The 19,113-nt window shown below is 45.0% G+C and overlaps 1 protein-coding gene across 2 annotated transcripts in view; it reads left to right on the top strand.

Moving 5' to 3' along the window:
• Window positions 1–19,113, top strand: part of LOC136588511 (oocyte zinc finger protein XlCOF22-like) — a 71,019-nt gene that overhangs the window by 11,091 nt on the left and 40,815 nt on the right. For both annotated transcript variants that reach the window (XM_066587791.1, XM_066587790.1), the window contains exons 2-5: window positions 3,884–3,957; window positions 7,551–7,700; window positions 10,040–10,180; window positions 10,660–10,783. In XM_066587791.1, coding sequence (XP_066443888.1) covers window positions 7,626–7,700; window positions 10,040–10,180; window positions 10,660–10,783 — 340 coding nt within the window. In that variant the 5' untranslated portion in view covers window positions 3,884–3,957; window positions 7,551–7,625. The remainder of the gene's footprint in view (window positions 1–3,883; window positions 3,958–7,550; window positions 7,701–10,039; window positions 10,181–10,659; window positions 10,784–19,113) is intronic.

The following is a 19,113-nucleotide window of genomic DNA, read 5'->3' as shown; positions in this document are numbered from 1 at the left end:
GGTAGAAAGTGGAACTTACCGGTATGTTCTAAAATACTGTGAACCTTCCTCTTCCCGGTGAGGGGAGGATTGTGTCTATTGGAGTTTGTTTGTAATGAAATCCCCAAATCTGCTCCTTCTTTCCCCTTTATATGTCACTAGCTGATATACCCGGCTTCGCCCGAGTTAATTTGGTGCTGGTGTTTATCTGGTGTTCACACGGAAAATCTTATGAAGTCGTGGTTACTTTAGAGATACTGAGGAAAAACATATGTTCACCATTTTGCATAGTTCTCTGCGTTACCCAGGAAACACCACGGGGAGGTAACCATGCGACGTTTCCTTCATATAAAATGACATCAGGAAGTGAGAGAATTAGATTCCATACGTAAAATTTGGACGCTAATTCTTTTGCGCTTAGAATTGAATAATCGAGTTGGGACCCATTAGCTTTTCCTATTTATGACAATCTATGCTCGTGCCAAATTTCATGTTTCTACGACATGGGGAAGTTGGAGAATTAGTGGCAAGTCAGTGAGTGAGTGAGTCAGTCAGTGAGGGCTTTCGTCTTTATATATATAGATAATCAGCAATTTAGAAGCCGCATAGCAAATAAGTGAAGGGAAACGTGAAAACGGCGGTATTATGTCACAAATCAAATAGCTGAGCCAGCAGAGGGACCCATCCCTACCCTGCAGGCATAGTCCCACTAGGCAGTCCTACTGACCGGAGTGTGGCCAGCTCTAGTGCCGCATAGTACATCATCCTGCTGCGGCGGCTTGATGGCATCTTATCCTCAGGGCTGGGTATCTTAAAGGGGTTGTCCACGGTTGGAAAAACAGGGCTGCTTTCTTCCAAACATAGCATCACCCTTGCCCAAAAGGTTGTGTGAGGTACTGCAGCGCAGCTCGATTGAGATAAAGACACAACCCACAGACAAGGGTAACATATTTTTGGGAGAAAGTAACCATGTTTTTCTAACTTTGGAAAACCCCTTTAACAGCCTTTTACACAGGCAGATGATCAAGACTGAATACTTGTTTACCCAATCATCTACCTGTGTGAGGTGCCAGCTATCAGTGGACAGACATCCTCGTTTGCCTGCAGTGCATCGCTCTGTGAGCAACACACCGCACTACTGATTGGTCCATGTAAATAGAGCGAGGCGACTGAAGATCTGATGAGATCCGCACTCGACTCCTTCATAGATGCTGGCTGCTTGGCGGCATCTAGTGTGATATTGGGCTGTGAAGCTCGCCAATATACGATGGCCCCGCATATGAGAGGTGCTTTTGTGTTAAAACTGCCTCCTATCACCTTGGGGAAGTAGCGACAGCGGAGGACCTCGGAGTGTTTCCTATTGCTGTCAATGGGTAAACCATGCTATGCCGGCCCATTGCAAACAATGGGCGATGCAAGGCGTTCCAAGGGAACACCCAAAGATGGGACATGCCGTAACTTTTATTCCTGCACCACGATGCAAGATAAACCTCACTCATGTATGACCGCATTCAGAAGAATGGCGTTTATATTCGTGCGTGAAAATGACCTCAGGAATGGCGCGAGCCACATGGTATAACTGCTACATGACCCACTTGTAAGATGACAGCGTGATTCCAGCGCGACTACTCCACGTCTCCCGCTGCGCAGCGCAGTCACATGATGACCTATGTAGGCTGGTAACGGGGGCAGCGTGTAAGGCTTACAAGATTGACGCACATGCAGATCAGTTATTAACAGAGATATATGCTTGAAGGCGGTTAATTGAATACTGTTTGTGAACACTGACTGCTGCTGGGACTTGTAGTTCATCTGACCGTTGAAGTAAGGGCATATGATAAAAATTTATCATATGCACACGGTCTGACTAAACAAATATATACGTCTCTTGTGTTGCCACGTTGATCTCCTTGGGATGCTGATACGTCTTTTTCACCTTTTCATTTAGAATCCGATTTTAGTTCATACCAAGTCATTACTGAGAAGGAGAGTGAGGAGACTCAGGCTCATGTCCACAGCTAAAATGTAATTTAAAATCTGCAGCGTTTCTCCCGCCCGCGGATCCGTGTCCCATAGGGATGCATTGGACACCCGCAGGTGATTAAATACCTGCGGATGTCATTTTCCCCTGAGGCGCGGATTGCGTGTGCGGGAAAACACCCGCGGCATGCTCCATTTTTAGTGCGGGTCTCCTGCGGGGACGGCTCCCGCAGGCTTCTATTGAAGCCTATGGAAGCTGTCCGGATCCGCGGCACACCTGCACCTGAATTTCTGCTCTCCGGTGCGGGAGAGCAGGAGTTTTAAAAAAATGGAGTGCCTGGCGCATCCGCCAGGTCGAAGAAAGAAGATCCGGCCGCGACGGAGGGAAGATCCGCTGTGTCCGGACAGGTAAGTTAATCTTTTTAGGCCTCCTGTCCGCGGAAAAGGAGGGACCCGCTGTGGGATTGTGCATGAAGAATCCACAGCGGGCCTGATTTTCCCCGTGGACATAAGGCCTTAGAAGGCCATTCATGCTCCTCTGGGTAATATGCAAAGAGAGAAGGTGAAACAATACCTCTGCAGCGCCACCTATTAGAAGGCAGCATTCCTGCAAGTCAATGTTAGACTCTTTAGACAAGTCTTGTAACAATGACTGGAAATTGTAAGCCAGAAGCCATCCACAGACAGCTGTTTTGGGGTAATTGCCCCTAATTACTGGTCATGTAACTGTGAGGACAGTTGGGGTGGAGACATGGGTCACTTGCACAGGAATCATGTGTTATGCAGTAGCTCTATACATGTGACTAAGGACACAATGTCTGAAGCTCCTCATGCGGCCCTGTTTATGGCTTGGTGTTGTTTAACTATTTTTTTTTCTAATAAAGCTTTGTAACTTTTTATTGCTTGATATTGCGCTGGATGGTTGTTTTTGTAAATCATGGTTACCGGTGAGTGGAGCGACGAGTCCGGTGCTTAAAATGTCAGGGGGTCTCGTATTTGTTTGGAGGATGACATATTTCATCAAGTCCAGTTTTCAACACGAAAAAACTACTTTTTCCCATTCATTGTCTTTGATGATTATCTGGTCAGTCGAGGCCAACTTTCAATCACTTTATCGATCCTCGTTCTCCATGCTTTCCGATCCTTGGTGGCTTCTTTCAGTTCTTCCGTCGGCATGTTCGTATCCGCCTTGATTGCGTCCAGCCAGCGTGTTCTTTGGTTAAAGGGGTTGTCCCGCGCCGAAACGGTTTTTTTTTTTTTTTTTCAACCCCCCCCCCCCCCCCCCCCGTTCGTCGCGAGACAACCCCGATGCAGAGGTTAAAAAAGAACAACGGACAGCGCTTACCTGAATCCCCGCGCTCCGGTGACTTCTTACTTACCCGGTAAAGATGGCCGCCGGCATCTTCTCCCTCGGTGGACCGCAGGGCTTCTGTGCGGTCCATTGCCGATTCCAGCCTCCTGATTGGCTGGAATCGGCACGTGACGGGGCGGAGCTACACGGAGCCCCATTGAGAAAAGCAGAAGACCCGGACTGCGCAAGCGCGTCTAATTTGGCCATTAGACGGCGAAAATTAGACGGCAACCATGGAGACGAGGACGCCAGCAACGGAACAGGTAAGTGAATAACTTTTGATAACTTCTGTATGGCTCATAATTAATGCACAATGTACATTACAAAGTGCATTAATATGGCCATACAGAAGTGTATAGACCCACTTGCTGCCGCGGGACAACCCCTTTAATGTGGACCAGTGACTAACAAATACTTGCGCAGCCTCCACCCTCAGGCAGGGAGGAGACAGGACTATAACACTCACGAGGCATAATGGATACTTTCCAAGCCCTTGAGCGTAGCGATCTTTATGACTCCTGTAGACCTACTGTGTCAACAGCTTCAATAACAAGTCTCCTTTTCTCTTCACAGACGCGGGAAGCAGGCTCACTGGCGATGGGCAGCGGAGCCGGGTGTAGCGGGGGCCATCTGATCATCTTGGTTTGGTATAACTTCTGTATCTACTATCTTTGTCTTTATAGAACCAGTTTATTAGGATTCCTATGTCCTCCCTAACCCTGACTAGGAATTGTCCAGGTACGATTCATTCCACCTATCTGCAGGATATCTAAATATGTTCAATGATGCGGCACAAGCTCATATTTTTCAACTATTGATGGCACTTTTCATCACTAAATGTCACTGCCAGCTCATTTCCCACTACCAACCTGAGTCTATGGGCCAGTGTGCTGCACCTGATACAGATCCCCATGCTGGAGTGCAATGAGGCACCATGCATCCTTAGTAGTGCCGCACGTTAAGAGTGGTCTGATAGCGGTCACAAGGTGCCCTTGTACATGAATTACACTTAGGCTCAATGTTCACCGGCAGATTTGATTTGCGGAACCCGCACGGGAGATCCACAAATCAAGACGCCCATAGGGATGCATTAGTGACTGCAAAAGAATTTAAAGCAGTACTTGGCATGAAGCGGCAGTATGCCCGTGGTGTGACGCGTTGGGCAGTCTAGTAGGGTAGGACAGGGTAATTTGGGTATAAATACAGCATTTTCTAAGTGTTGGCACTTATATCGTCTTATCAAATCATCTTTCTCATTCTGTCTTTTTTGCTAATCACTTGGTGAAAAGCAGGTAAAAGTTGGACAGTACCAAATTACCCAGGGTTGGTGAAATTTAGGTGTCACGTGAAAAGCCCACTTTAAACTCTGTTTACCTAGATTATTTTAGCGTAGTAGGTATTGTGAAAATCTACCCAACGTTCCGCATCCCACCTGAAGTGACATAATAGCGCTGTCTTCAGCTTGCTCTTGCATCGTTTCTACATCTGTGTTGCTCTTGTACGATGCATGGCACGGTCTTCAGTCTGCGCACATTGATCATGTTTGGTTACGTCTTTGTTTGGATGCTGTATTTTGCCTGTTTGGACATACATACTTATTGGCCACTTTATTAGAGACGCCTGCCCTTGCAGAATTGTGCATCAGACACGTGACCCTGGAGTCGGGCCTAAAATCAGGTCACCATGTTTTCTGTGAAAACCATCCAAGTGAAAAAATTGAATAAGGCGCCACCTCACAGCAAAAATGTATAATTGGCTTATGCTCTCTATTGATTTATAATGCCAGCAAGTATAAAGTCGTTATAAGTGCCTCTTCTCCAGGGCCGTCGGCTGCAGACATTTGCCAGAAGAGTCACGGATGTTCTTTCACTTTGGCGGTACATGGATATGGCCACTCCTGCCATATTGATATCACCTGGACCAGCCGGGTCGGCATCTCAAAAACTGCCAGCCTTGTGGGGTTTCCTCATGTGTTGAGAGTTTACTGAAAATGGTGGAATTCAGAAGAACCACAACTGCACTGTCTTTGAGGGGGGCTTGTTTTTACGGTGTCCACGCTGCAGCAAAAATATCACGGTGACCTTATTCTTTGGCCCGGAACTATTACAGCGATACCAAAATAAAATAGCTTTAAAAACATTTCTGTCGCCAGAACTCTTTATATTTTTCTGTTCTTGCTGTATGAGAGCTGTTTTCTGCAGAACGGCCCATGGTTTCTGTCAGTACACTTATGGAGTACATACAAATTTTTGTTCCGTTTTTTTCTTAGAGATGGGGTGACTAAAAAAAGTGCATTTCTGGTGTGGTGTATTTTTCTCTGATGATGTTCACTGTGCACGATAAACAATGCATTGTTTTTATAAATTGAACTTTTATGGATGTGGTGATACCAAATGTGTGTTGAGGTTTTTTGTTTAGATTTTTTTTATTATAAATATGGAGAAAGTGTTTTTTCAACTTTTTATTATGCTTTATAATTTTTTTAATTGCCTATGGGGACTTGAACTTCCGAACGTTTGATCACTTATACCATATACTTCAATACTTAGGTATTTCCGTTTATAGTATTTCTACAGGCATCTAATAAGGCAGGCCACAGGCACGTCTTAATAGGTAGAAATACATGGTAGTCCTAGAGGCCATCAAAAGACCCCTGGCTTCCATGACACATGGACTGCACCCTGCAATCTCATCACAAGAGGTGGGAAGGCAGTGTTCAGAACCTCCGATCGCAGATTGGGTAATTTAAATGCTGTTGTCAGAATTAACACAATCCACTATTGCTGCTGGGTGTCATCTGTCAAAAACACCCGACACCGACTGTTAATGGAGTGGGTTCGAGTTTTGAGCCCGTGCCATATTACCCCATAACTATAGGACGTACATGTATGTCCTGTGGCGCGAAGGGGATAAATAATGTCAAAGGACATTTCAGAATCAGTATGGTGAAGGGGGTGCACCAACAAGACCTTGCATTCACAAATTGGTGAAAGAATTTGAGACAATGTAGCAGAATGTTACTTCCAACAAGATGGTGCAAAGTGCCGAGCGTCTAACGCAAGCACAATGGAAATTGAAAGTTATTTCAGTGACAGACCGGATGCCACCAGATTACTTCTTGTGGGATTTAATGAAGGTCTATACAGCAATACACCATGAACAATTGACACTCTCAAAGACGAGATGCGGCAGAAGGTCACTGCAATAGTACCGGTGTATCTTGTCTCCACCAGAAGAATGGGTGGAGACAAAATGCACGCCCACAACCAATGCCAACAAATTGATTGGCTGGGCAGGAGAATGGGTGCCCATCATCTGCCCTTCCACCTCGTGTCACTCAGCTCTCCCTTGTCCCCTTCCCGACTCCTGCGCTGTCAGTCTCTTCACTGCTGTCACGTATTGCAGCCATTATGCGAGGCCGGCCAGCGAGGAGACTGACAGTGGCTGACCCAGCAGGGAGGGGAGAAGGCAGAGCGCCGGGTCTGTAAGCGGCGGACAGATTGCAGCGCTGATGGGAGGCTGGTGGGGAGAGTCTCCACAGGGGACGCACTGCGCCGAAGCCAGTAGGCGACAACTTCCAGGAGGGGAGATGATGTCACAGCGGCAGAGATGGAATTGGGGTGGGGGGGGGGGGGATTGACAGCGCCGAAGGTGGGAGGGGAGATGGCAGAGCATGTGGGAGAGCTGAAGCTAGCAAGGGAATAATGGGAGACCAGCAAGCAAAGTCACTTACAGGGTCGCCAGCAGCGAGAGTGCACATGGCACGCCGGCAGGGGGAGAGTGACAGGGTCGGCAACAGCGGAGATGCGATGTTGCAGCCGGGAAGATGATGGGCAACCATTCTCCTGCCCAGCCAATCAAGTTGTGTGCGTTGGTTGTGGGCGTGCATTTTGTCTCCACCCATTCTTCTGGTGGAGACAGGATACACCAGTACCCACTGCGATTAGTGATGTCACGTTAGCCAATGTCTTCACCAATATGTAGCTCGGATGCTGGAGGGGCCATCCTCACCATATTGGCTAGGCAAACCCTGTTTTGCAACACGCAAAGTAAATATCTACCAATATCTTACCAGACACGGTAAAACACATCCGTAGGGCTGGACAGAAACTACAGAGTTATTGAGGAATGTTTCGGTTTTCTAGCCAAAAAATCAGCTTGTATGTTTGTGCAAGTAAAAAGGATGTATAACTGATGTAAATGTGTGCTTATATAAGGGCTCCTCTTGTTCATTTTCCAGCTATCCAGGATGATATTTGCTGAATTTTCCTCATAGTCTCTTTCGCAAGCCAGCAGTCCTCTCTCTGCAAGGAGCATGGAGGAGGAGAGGAAGATGGCAGAGAGCGTGCTTCACATCAGCCTGGATATTATCTGCCTGCTAACGGGAGAGGTGAGGAATACTGGCAGTAAATATACATAAGCCCCACGTGTAAAACTGAGTGAAATAATAGGAGCTGCTTACCTCCTTAGTGCTGCCCGCTCCCTTCTTATACCAGTGGATACTGCAGGTAGATAAACCTCGGAACGCATCGCTGTGCTGATTCCTGGAGACAGGAAGATAGTTGATTCCCTCTTGGCTGCAGCGGTCATGTGGCTAAACAACCACGTGACCACTGCAACAAGTGTGAACAGAAACTGGCCGGAGGATGGGAGCCGTGGAGGGGCAGAACAGCAGAGTGCTAACTTTTTAGATTTCATTCCTCCCCACTACCATCAATATTTTTTTGGACAAGAAAGCCATTTAACGATCTATGACAAAAGCATATGTCATGGGAGGCGCAGCATGATGCCGTGTGAAATCACAAGCAGGAGTGGCGTGGGGCTGTATAGCATAGCATGCTTTATAAAAAACAACAAAAGGGTCAGATTAGTAGCGCTCCAAAGGCAGAGTTGGATAGTGTAAAAAGAGGTAAGAGAGTCAGTGAGGACTCACCCCAGACGCATCAGGATCCTCTAGGGATCCCGGTATGCTGATAAATCCTAGTTGGCAGAAAGATGTATCAAATAGTCGCATCCACGTTGGAAATCCATTTCACACTGGTCTTGGCAACATCTCAGAGGGAGAGCGTCACGGGGTGGCTCTAGGTATGCAATACCAGAGAACAAAAGAGCAGTACTAGACAACAAGGAAAAAGATATGCTTGATAAAGGCTGCTTTTAAGCCGAAACGCTTTGCATACCTTGAATACACCGTCACTTTGGAACCTTTGAGAACATCTCTATCATCTGTCTATACTACATGTGATCTGGGGTTAAGGGGTGCTGCGGACCAGGCACCCATACAAAGTAAGTCATTCTTTCTTTTCATACGACTGGAGCATCAGGGGGTCTTTTTCCTTATTGTCTAGTATAGCATGCTTTCTGCGGTAATGCCAATCCTGGTATTTAACACTGTAAATGCCACAGTTAACAGCAACATTTAAAATATCTTACAAAGCAAGAGGTTCTCTCTGTCACCCCATCCATGCCCCACAACCCGACCAAAGGTTTGCTGCTGGGTTTCTGTGGCAGCTGGACCCCATGCCTACCATCACTATCTATTAAGGCCATGCCAGTGTCACAAACGTTGGGACAGGAGTAACAAAAGGCTGGAAAAATAAGTGGTACAAATGAAAAACAGCTGAAGGGTCAATTGTCTACTATGTCACATGACTGTGTATGAAGAGAGCCTGTTAGAGAGGCCGAGTCTCTAATAAGCAGAGACGGTCAGAGCTTTACCAATCTGTGAAAAACTGCATCTAAAAATTATGCAACAATTTCAGAAAAATGTTCCTCAAAATAAAGTTGTGAAGACTTTGTATATCCCACCATCTACAGTATATAATATCATCAGAAGATTCATAGAATCTGGAGGAATTCATGTGGTCAAGGAACAAGGCCGCTGGTCAGTAGTGGATGCTGGAGATCTACGGGCCCTCCAGCGGCGCTGCATTATAAACAGGCATGATGCTGTAATGTAATCCCTGCGTGGGCTCAGGAGCACTTCCAGAAATCACGTGGAATCCACAACTGCAAGTTAGGTCTGTATCATGCAAAGAAGAAGCCAGACATCAACGCAATCCAGAAACGCCGGCGTCTTCTCTGGGCCAAAGATCATTTAAACTGGGAAGCACTGAGCCGTGTCCTGCGGACTCCAGAGGAGAGGAACCTCCAGCTAATTATCTGCGCACAGTCCTGCACCTCTGATGGGATGGGGTGGCATTAGTGCCTCTGGCATGGGCAGCTTACACATCCTTACAGGCACTATCAATGCTGAGCGGTAAATAGAGGTATTAGAACATCATATGCTCCATCCAGACGTCCCTGTCAGGGAAGGCCTCGTATAGTAGTACAGCAGGACAATGCTGAACCCCATACTGCATCCATCACAACAACATGGCTTCCAGAAGAGTCCGGGGTGAACCAACCGCCTGCAGTGCAGACCTTTCATCAATAGGAAACACTTGGTGCATTATGTACCGAAAAATCTGTCAGAGATGACCGAGGAGCGGCGAGAATCCAACATCAGACAAGGGGACAAGATGCTTCTCCCAAAACTCCAGCAATTGCACCCCCAATCTGATGTGTTCTATTGTGGCTAATATATGGTTCGATGAGATTTCCAGATCATTATATTCTTTTTTTTTTTTTGTTTGTTTTCTTAACATTTACTTACACTCTACTCAGCGGCCCATCCTGTTTAGAATTGGAGTTGTATCTAATGATTTCAGTGCCTCTCTCCTCACACAGGATTACACAGTCGTGAAGAAGATCCCCACCAGCCATCCATGGACGCAGAGCCCAATGTCAGAGTCTCCATCTCACTCACTGAGCAATGGCCAGAAGATTGTAAGACTCGCCAACAAGATCCTTGAGCTGCTGACTGGCGAGGTGAGCGCTGCGGGGCATACCGGGCCACGACACAGTGAATATCCACGGCTAGTCCCCCCGACCAGAGACCCCACTGGTCAGCAATCATTCAGAAGTGCACCATCGGGCTCTCACAGTTTAGTAGTCCTCTTTTAGACTATGTCTAATAAAAGGTGGACGATGTCCATTGGGAGTAGTTCATATGAAAAGTCCTCTAAGAGTTGGATGGGACCATCTGGTGCCCTTGGAATGTTCTGCCTGGGTTTCCCTTTACACTTGCTATGAGCATTTATACAACTAATTTGCTCCTGTTTTAAAGTTTTGTCCTTTAATAAATGCACGTTTATATTTAGGCGATGCCCACTTTTCTTTATTTGCAGATACAAATTAAATATTGCTGATCTGGCAAAATTTTGATGTAATTTTTTTAACCTGTGCAATTTCCACCAAAATGATTACCAGATGTGTCTGATGGTGACGGTATCACTCTGTGTTGTCAGGTTCCTATAAGGTGTCAGGATGTGGCGGTCTACTTCTCCATGGAGGAGTGGGACTACATAGAAGGACACATGGGTCTCTATAGGGACATCGTGATGGAGGACCACCAACCTCTTCATTTATCAGGTGTGTCATGTTTGGTATGTACTCTGGGGGCCATTTATGAAACTGTCAAAGAAAAGCTGCCTCTGCTGCTCATGGCGGCCATCATGGTGTAGCTCCCATTTCTTATTGTGCTCTTGAAAAATTAAAGGGGTATTCTGGGCTCTTTTCAACTCCTGACCTACCCTCTGGATAGGTAGATGATCGACCCCCCCGTCCACCACTCGGGATCCCCATCCATCGGCTGACCGCCTACCCTGCTGCAGTCCAGCAGGAAGTGGGAGCGCTGACTTCACTGCCATTATAATCACTGGGAGCACCACGCTGCTATTCCACTTCCTGTTACTGACAGCCTGGGGGACAAGCGCACAGCCCACACGGGGCCAAAACACCAGCAAATTGTGTGCTCCTCAGCCACTGCGGGTAGGTGTGCGTTCACTGCATGTGCCCAGCCGCACTGTACGGTTCCATTGTAATAAAGTCAGTATCACAACCAAGCTTACTGGGGAGATACGGTACCAGAACCAAGAGTACTACATATACACATAGGAAATCCCAGTTCACCTCACAACTAAGGATGCGCGGAGGAGGGTGGCGCAGAAGCATAGAAGATAAAGGCCAGCATCCATTAAACAGCTTATTTCCAAGGTAGAATATTTCCCTCAGGAAAAGCCTAAAACACTTTAAAGGAGTCAATTGTTCACCCTGATTGCAAACCCCTCAGAGCCTGAAAATCAGTACAAGAGTCCATTTTTTTGTCTTGTGTTTTCCAGATGGAATTTTACTGACTTGGAAATGAACTGTTTATTATGGATGCTGGGCTCTCTCTTATTTATATAAGATTACTACATAGATACAGAACCAGTACAGAGCTTACCACATAGGTATGGTACCAGAACCAAGCTTACTGAATAGATACAGTACAAGAACCAAGCTTACTACAAAGATGTGATACCAGAACCAACCTTACTATATAGATGCAATAACAGAACCAAACGTATCACATAGAAAGAGTACTATGTCGTGGATTTATTTTGGGGTCCACGGCGTAATCAATAGGAATGTTTGCCCCCTTCCAGATTTATGTTCAGAGATTGTGCGCACAATGGAAGAGATCACATGGAGACAAGACTGTCAGTATAGAAAGTCTTCCTGACTCTGTTTATTAGTAGGCGTATAGCATGTTATATAGCATTATGGATTAATTGCCCTTTATGGGCAGCAGGAAGCAATACGTGGTTGGAAATCAAAGCATGGGATTGGGTGGTCCAAATATGGTCTTTTTGCATCCGGTCCTGCGTGAGTTGCTGTCGTCATGGACGTCCGACATCACGTGTTTTCAGATGAAAAGCCAGCGCCATCTTTCTGAGTTCGATGGAGAGGGCAGGGGTGGGAATGAGCAATGTGGTGTCGTCAAATGACGCCGGAGGGTTATGTGCGGGTAAAAAATGTGCCCTGAGGTTATGAGCGTGTGTTTCTATCAAGCTGCATATTCTGATAACGGTTAGCAGTACAGGCACATTCCATTCTATTCTACTGGCTTAGATAGTGAAATTGACATTTCACCTTGCATATATATATATATATATATATATATATATATATATATATATATATATATCCTCCACAACTATAAGCAAGGCTACTGTATGGATATGGTACTCGTATCAAACATTGCATAGATAATATGTTAACAAAACTGATCCATCAGAAACAGCATACAGCTGACCTTCAGTTACATCACCTTTTGTACACCTGAATGTAGTTGAACACGTGGTGAAAATGTATCCTAAGTTACAGGTTTAGGACATCATTTCTAAATCATCCGAATAGGTTTTAACACACGAGGCCGATCCGCAGTGAAACGTCCAAAGTGTATAGTGGCCAAACCAGCACTAAATGGTGCAGACTTTGGTGCGAAAATGCTTCAGATTTGCTGTAGATTTCAACATTTGCATCGTAAAAGGTGAAATCTGCAGCATAAATTGCCAGAGCAGATTTTCTGCAGATTTATTTTTTAGCAGCGTGTGCATGAGATCTCGACCTGCGGATGTGGATCAAAATCTGTGGGTTTTGACTCTGAATTTGACATGGAATTGGTATGGATTTTCCACTGTGGAAATTCCACTACGTATGAACACCCCCTAAAGCTGCTGTGTGACTGATGACTGTGGGCCATTTTACATGGAATGATTACTCAATTAATAATTTAATAAATTGTTGGACCATGCAAACAATAATTGTTCTGTGTAAACATGGCCAGTGATTGATGACAAACAAGAATTAGTTTGCTTGTTGTTTATTGTTTATCTTATGCAGGCAGAAAAATACTTGTTTGCTCGTTCGCAAACCTTTGGAATTGTGCCCCCCCCAGGCATCCTGCCGTGTTTAATCTAGCCAAACTGACGATGGGGCTCATCCCCGAAACGCGTCTTCACTTGCTGGGTTTTTATTTTGATAAATAAGAAGTGCTTTCACTATCGCATCTTGGACTGTAATCTTCTACTGGCTTAGAGCGTTACACCTTCACTCCAGTATATTCCACATTCTCTTTCGCTATCCTCACGCCCACCTTGATGGATCGTCATCTGGTTGGCAGCACCTCCATCCTACAAAACTTTTTTTACTCCAGAACTATTTCACCACTCTCACTGGGTCCCGCTCCACTCTCCTCTTTCATCTTTGTTACTCACATACCGCAAAGTCTGGTCCTTTTAGGTGGCGCTCATTCCTCCAAATCAGTGTTCCCCAACTCCAGTCCTCAGGGACCACCAACAGGTCATGTTTTCAGTATTTCCTCAGTGTTGCGCAGGTGATGCAATTATTGTTGGTGCCTCAGATATTGCCACAGGTGCTCTTACCATAGGATATCCTGAAAACATGACCCGTTGGTGGTCCCTGAGGACTGGAGTTCGGGACCCCTGCTCCAGATCACACGGTGAAGTCTGTTAACACAGTGCAGAAGATCTGTGAAACTGTCAAAGAAAATGTGTCCTTGTTGCCCGTAGCAGCCAATCCGAGTGCAGCTTTAATTTTGTGTTCTTCTCTTCAAAAATGAATGCTGCTGTTTGGCTGCAATGGACAACAAGGGCAGATTTGCTTTTAGATCATTTATCTAGCTTTGCCTGGCACCCTTTGCAGCTGTTGCGGTGTTGGGGAATGTTCTGAAGGCACCAAAGCATAAAATATACTTGTTTCTGAAGCTCATCTCTTGTTGGCGAACCACAAATGTTGTTCTTGAAGGTGTTTGAGACCCCATTGCCCACTTGTCGAGCCCTTGAGCGGCCAAAATGATGGAGAACCCCCACAAATAACCCCATTGTGAAAACTAGACCCTCTAACGAATTCATCTAGGGGTGTACTGTGTATTTTGACCCCACAGTTTTGAATGAATCTAAACAAATTAGAAGGAAAAAATTATGATTTTCATTTTTTTGGCAATTGTGTCATTTTAAAAAGAGTTTTTTGTACCGCACACATATGAATCAAAATGGATCCCCCCGTTTATCCCGTGTTTAGAAACATACCCATTGTAGCCCCAATCTGCTTACAGGACCCATGGCTCAGCCTATAATGGAGGGAACACCCATGTGCATAACCTTACATTTATCAACATTGAACTTCATCAAAACCTAGCAATCTACAATCAACGGTTTGGAACCGATCAAGACTTAGAAAGTCAATGCCAACCTCATACCACCTGGCACTCCCCACAGCTCATGCGATATGAGCCACTAGTTTAGCAACTCCGAACTCACTCAACCACCAAGTACACACAACTTGAGCCATTACTCACACAGCCCCTCTATGGAATAGAGCACATAATATTGTACACACACATTCGAAAAACCCCATAGACTATTACTTCCTCAAGCCAAATAAGCCTAGTGACTGCCAAACTGCATAAACACAATGTTCACAGGACCTGCGTGTCCTATATTTGATGATACAATGTACTGAGTATACTCTGTTCTCACCCACTGCTTCAACCCTTGTTTTAATGATTTTCAATAAAAAAAAGATTGTTTAAAAAAACATTGAACTTCATTTGCCATTTTTCTGCCCAAGCCCCCGGCTTATCTCGGTCCGTTTGCAGCCGCACATTGTCCTCTATTGAATTAATTATTTTGTATAATTTTGTGTCATCTGCAAATATTGAAATTTTGCTGTGCAGTCCCTCTATCAGGTCATTGATAAATATGTTGAACAGAATGGGGCCTAATACTGAACCCTGTGGCCCCCACTAGTGACTGTGGCCCAATCAGAGTATGAGCCATTTATTACCACCCTCTGCTTTCTATCATTGAGCCAATTTTTAACCCAATTACACACGTTTTCACCCAATCCAAGCTGTCTCATTTTGTATATTAGCCTATTATGTGGCACTGTGTCAAACGCTTTAGAGAAGTCCAGATATACGAGATCCATAGATTCTCCCAGGTCCAGCTTAGAGCTTACTTCATCGTAGAAACTGATCAGATTTGTCTGACATGAGCGACGCTTCATGAATCCATGCTGGTGAGGAGTTATTCCCTTGTTCTCCTTGAGGTGCTCATCGATGGCATCTCTCAGAATCCCCTTGAAAATTTTTCCCGTTACTGAAGTGAGACTTACCGGCCTGTATTTGCCAGGCTCACTTTTGGTCCCCTTTTTATAAATTGGAACCACGTTGGCAATGCGCCAATCCAATGCTACAACACCGGTCTTGATAGTGTCTAGAAATATTAGGTATAGCGGCCTAGCTAACTCATCACTTAGTTCCCTTAGTATCCTTGGGTGTATTCCATCTGGGCCTGGCGATTTATCGATTTTAATCTTCTTTAACCTGTTCCGCACTTCCTCCTGCGTTAGGTATGACATATTTTGCGAGGGGTTCGTTTTATTCCCCTGTATCTCGTGTGGCATTTCCTTTTCGTTTGTGAATACGCTTCAAAAGAAACTATTTAGTAGATTTGCCTTCCCTCCATCATCTTCAATGATTTCCCCTGCATTATTTGTTAAAGGGCCAGTGCTCTCCCTGCAAATTCTTTTGCTGTTGAAGGGGTTCTGACATAAAAAAAAAAAAATTGTACTCACCTTGCCTGGCCTGGCCCGATCGCCAGGCATGTCCCCTCCAGCCGGCATCTTCTTCTGTGCCTTTAAAGCAGAGCAGGAGCGGTCAAAAAGACCGCTTCCTGCTCTGGTCCGTCTGTCAGGCACTTCCGAGGTGAACGGACGGACCGCCCACAGCAAGCACGTCACAAGCAGTGCTTGCTGTGGGCGGCCCGTCCGTCCTGCTGAACTCCGGAGTGCTGCGCATGCGCAGTGGAGACGCAGCCCGTCCTGACTCCTGTCAGAGGGCACCTCTCCACTGCGCATGTGCGCGATCCCGGAGCGGCGCGGCTCGTGCAGACAGAAGAGGAGGAACAGCGCCTGCTGGGAGATGACCCGCCCGATGTCAACAACAACAGAAGAACAGGTAAGTATTATCTTTTTATGCTTTAGCAGCCATTAAACCATGGGTTCCCTGGGTCCATTAGGCACACCAGGGAACAATGGCTGCTAAAGCATAAAAACATTATTCATGTCAGAACCCCTTTAATATAGTTGAAAAATAGTTTTGGGTTGTTTTTGCTCTCTTTGGCGATCAGTCTTTCCGCCTCCTCCTTGGCAATTTTGATCGTATCTTTGCATATTTTGTTTTTTTCCCTGTACGATTTTAGTGCTTCTTCGCTGCCTTCTTGCTTTAGTAGTTTGAACGCTTTCTTTTTTTCGTTTATTGCCCCTCTTACCGTCTTGTCGAGCCACATCGGTTTCCTTTTAGTTGAGATTCTTTTATTTTTAAAGGGAATGAACTGCTCACATGAGGTGATTAGGAACCTTTTAAACTCCTCCCATTTGTCCTCCGTACTGATTTTTTTGAGGATGTTGTCCCAATTAATGTTACCGATAGCAGTTCTAAGCTCATCAAATTTTGCTTTACTAAACTTTAGTTTGTTTGTCGCTCCCTGATAAGGCTTCTTATTGAATGACAGCTGGAAGTTGATTATATTGTGGTCACTGTTCCCCAAGTGCCCCTCAACCTGTACCCCCTTTATTCGGTCCGGTTTGTTAGTTAGTACTAGGTCCAGAATGGCCCTCCCTCTTGTTGGTTCCTGCACCAGTTGGTTTAGATAATTATCTTTAATTACTCTCAAGAACTTATCACCCCTGTGAGATTTGCAGGTCTCATTTTCCCATATTATATCTGGATAATTAAATTATCCCATTATAATTACTTCGTTGCGGTTTGACACTTCTTCTATCTGCCTTAATAGTAAGTTTTCAGTTTCTTCTGCTGCTTTTGGTGGTCTATAGAAAACCCCTATCAGGATTTTGATATTTTTTCTTCCCTGTATTTCTACCCACAGAGATTCCACCTGTTCTTCTCCTACCCCTATGTCCTCCCGTAGTCTCGGATTTAAGTTCGATTTGACGTACAGACATACCCCTCCCCTTTTCTGGTTCCTTCTGTCTCTTCTGAGGAGATTGTACCCCTGTAAATTCGCCGCCAAATCACACTTATCATCAAGCCATGTTTCCGTTATTCCAACTATATTGTTAAGGACCGTTACACATGACCGGTCACATTAACCTTTCAAGCCTTGGGTTCCAAATTAGTTCATACCTGGATGCATCAGGGAGGCCAAAAACTATATGATTTATAGTAATTAGTTCCCACAGATACGTAGAGATGAGCCGCGGCAAGTATACAGCCCACTCTGCTTAAGGCGCGTACACTGAATCTTTATTAACTTTTCATAGCGTTTCTCAATACAGGAAAGGAATACGTCATTAGTCACGGCTTTAATCTCATTGGGTTAGAAAAACATCAAGAATTGTGCTTTGTTCAACAATCAGCGCAGTGAGAATAAATATGTGAAATGTCCTTCAAATGATTATTCCTCCCTTGTGAGTTTGGATGGTCGCAGCATCTTATTAGCACGATTCATTCTTTTCCCAGGGCTCAGGGCGTGGGAGGGTTTCTTCTGATAACGATTTTTTTCAGGCTTGGCTCTCGGAAGAATAAAAACAAATCATTAGACATTGCACCGAATACCCTGCTGTAAAGTTATTTCTACTTGAATTATTGTTTCACTACGCACAAGCTTATTTACATCTTGTAATGCTCCATTTTGTATCTAGCGGCCATTTTGAGACAGATTCTTCCATTTTATGGACCTGTACCTTCTCAATATCATAACTCTCATTAGTCATTCTTGCTTCAAGCTCACCCACTTTACCAATCAGACTTCGTGCATTTGTGGTCATACAATTGATATCGTTATTTTTGTTTTTTAAATTCGTTTGGTTGCTATTTGTACTAATAGCTGACCTCACATTTCTTTTTTTTTTTTTTTTATTCTTTATTTTTTATTTTTGCAAATAGTAATTCAATAACAACTGGATTACAACTTTCGAGTTCAATCTTACTCGCGTTTCCAGACAACCTCGATATTAGGTGATTGGGAAATTAGAGAACTTTTCAAATAATCATATAAAACATGTCATTGAGGTGCATTATAATAAATCAAAACTTGCCACACTTCACGGCTCTGTCTGTAGTCCTTTCCATTGTGCACCGTGTGGGGCTTCAAACCTATATTCACTGTATGATATATTCAATAGCATCTAGCAAAACAAACAGGACACAAGAGGGGTATACGACAATGGTTACAGGTAAGTATGTTTCTGATATTGTCAGAGAAAGTGAAGAGTTCAGTTGGGTAAGAGAGAGTAGGTTAGTTAGTTAAGTAACAAGCGATATTCTTCTGAGTCCTGAAAAACTATCCAGTGGTACCATGTTCTACGGAACCTTTCTTGTGTGCCCTTAAGTGATGCAGAGAGGTCCTCCATCTCCTTGATCCAGCTAACTGTATTTAGCCATAATGCCAGCGATGGCGGGTCTGTTTGCCTCCAGAGCCTGGCAATGCAAGACCTCGCCGCGGCCACCAGGAAGCGTACCACCGATTTTTTTTTTTTTTTTTGTAGGTAGCCAGCGGTATATCAGTATGGTGTAGGAGGAAGAGAGCTGGGGATTTTGGCAGAGAGAAATGAGTAAATTTAGATGAAATCCGCCAGACTTCTGACCAGAAGCCCGCCAGCACCGGACAGTTCCAAAAGACGTGTAACATGGTCCCATGCCCCTCTCCACATCTCCAACATGTGGGGGAGACTGATGGGAATATCTTGTGTAGATGGGAGGGCACCCTGTACCATCTGGAGAGGATCTTATAGCCGGATTCTTGTATTCTACTGGATATGGATGAGGAGTGTGTGATAGTAAAGATTTTGTCTCTGTCTTCCGTGGTGAAGTTGATTCCCAGTTCCTCTTC

This window comes from Eleutherodactylus coqui, chromosome 13 (genome assembly GCF_035609145.1).
Source record: "Eleutherodactylus coqui strain aEleCoq1 chromosome 13, aEleCoq1.hap1, whole genome shotgun sequence".
In the NCBI taxonomy this organism is placed as follows: Eukaryota; Metazoa; Chordata; class Amphibia; order Anura; family Eleutherodactylidae; genus Eleutherodactylus; species Eleutherodactylus coqui.
This window is presented reverse-complemented; position numbering and strand designations above follow the sequence as displayed.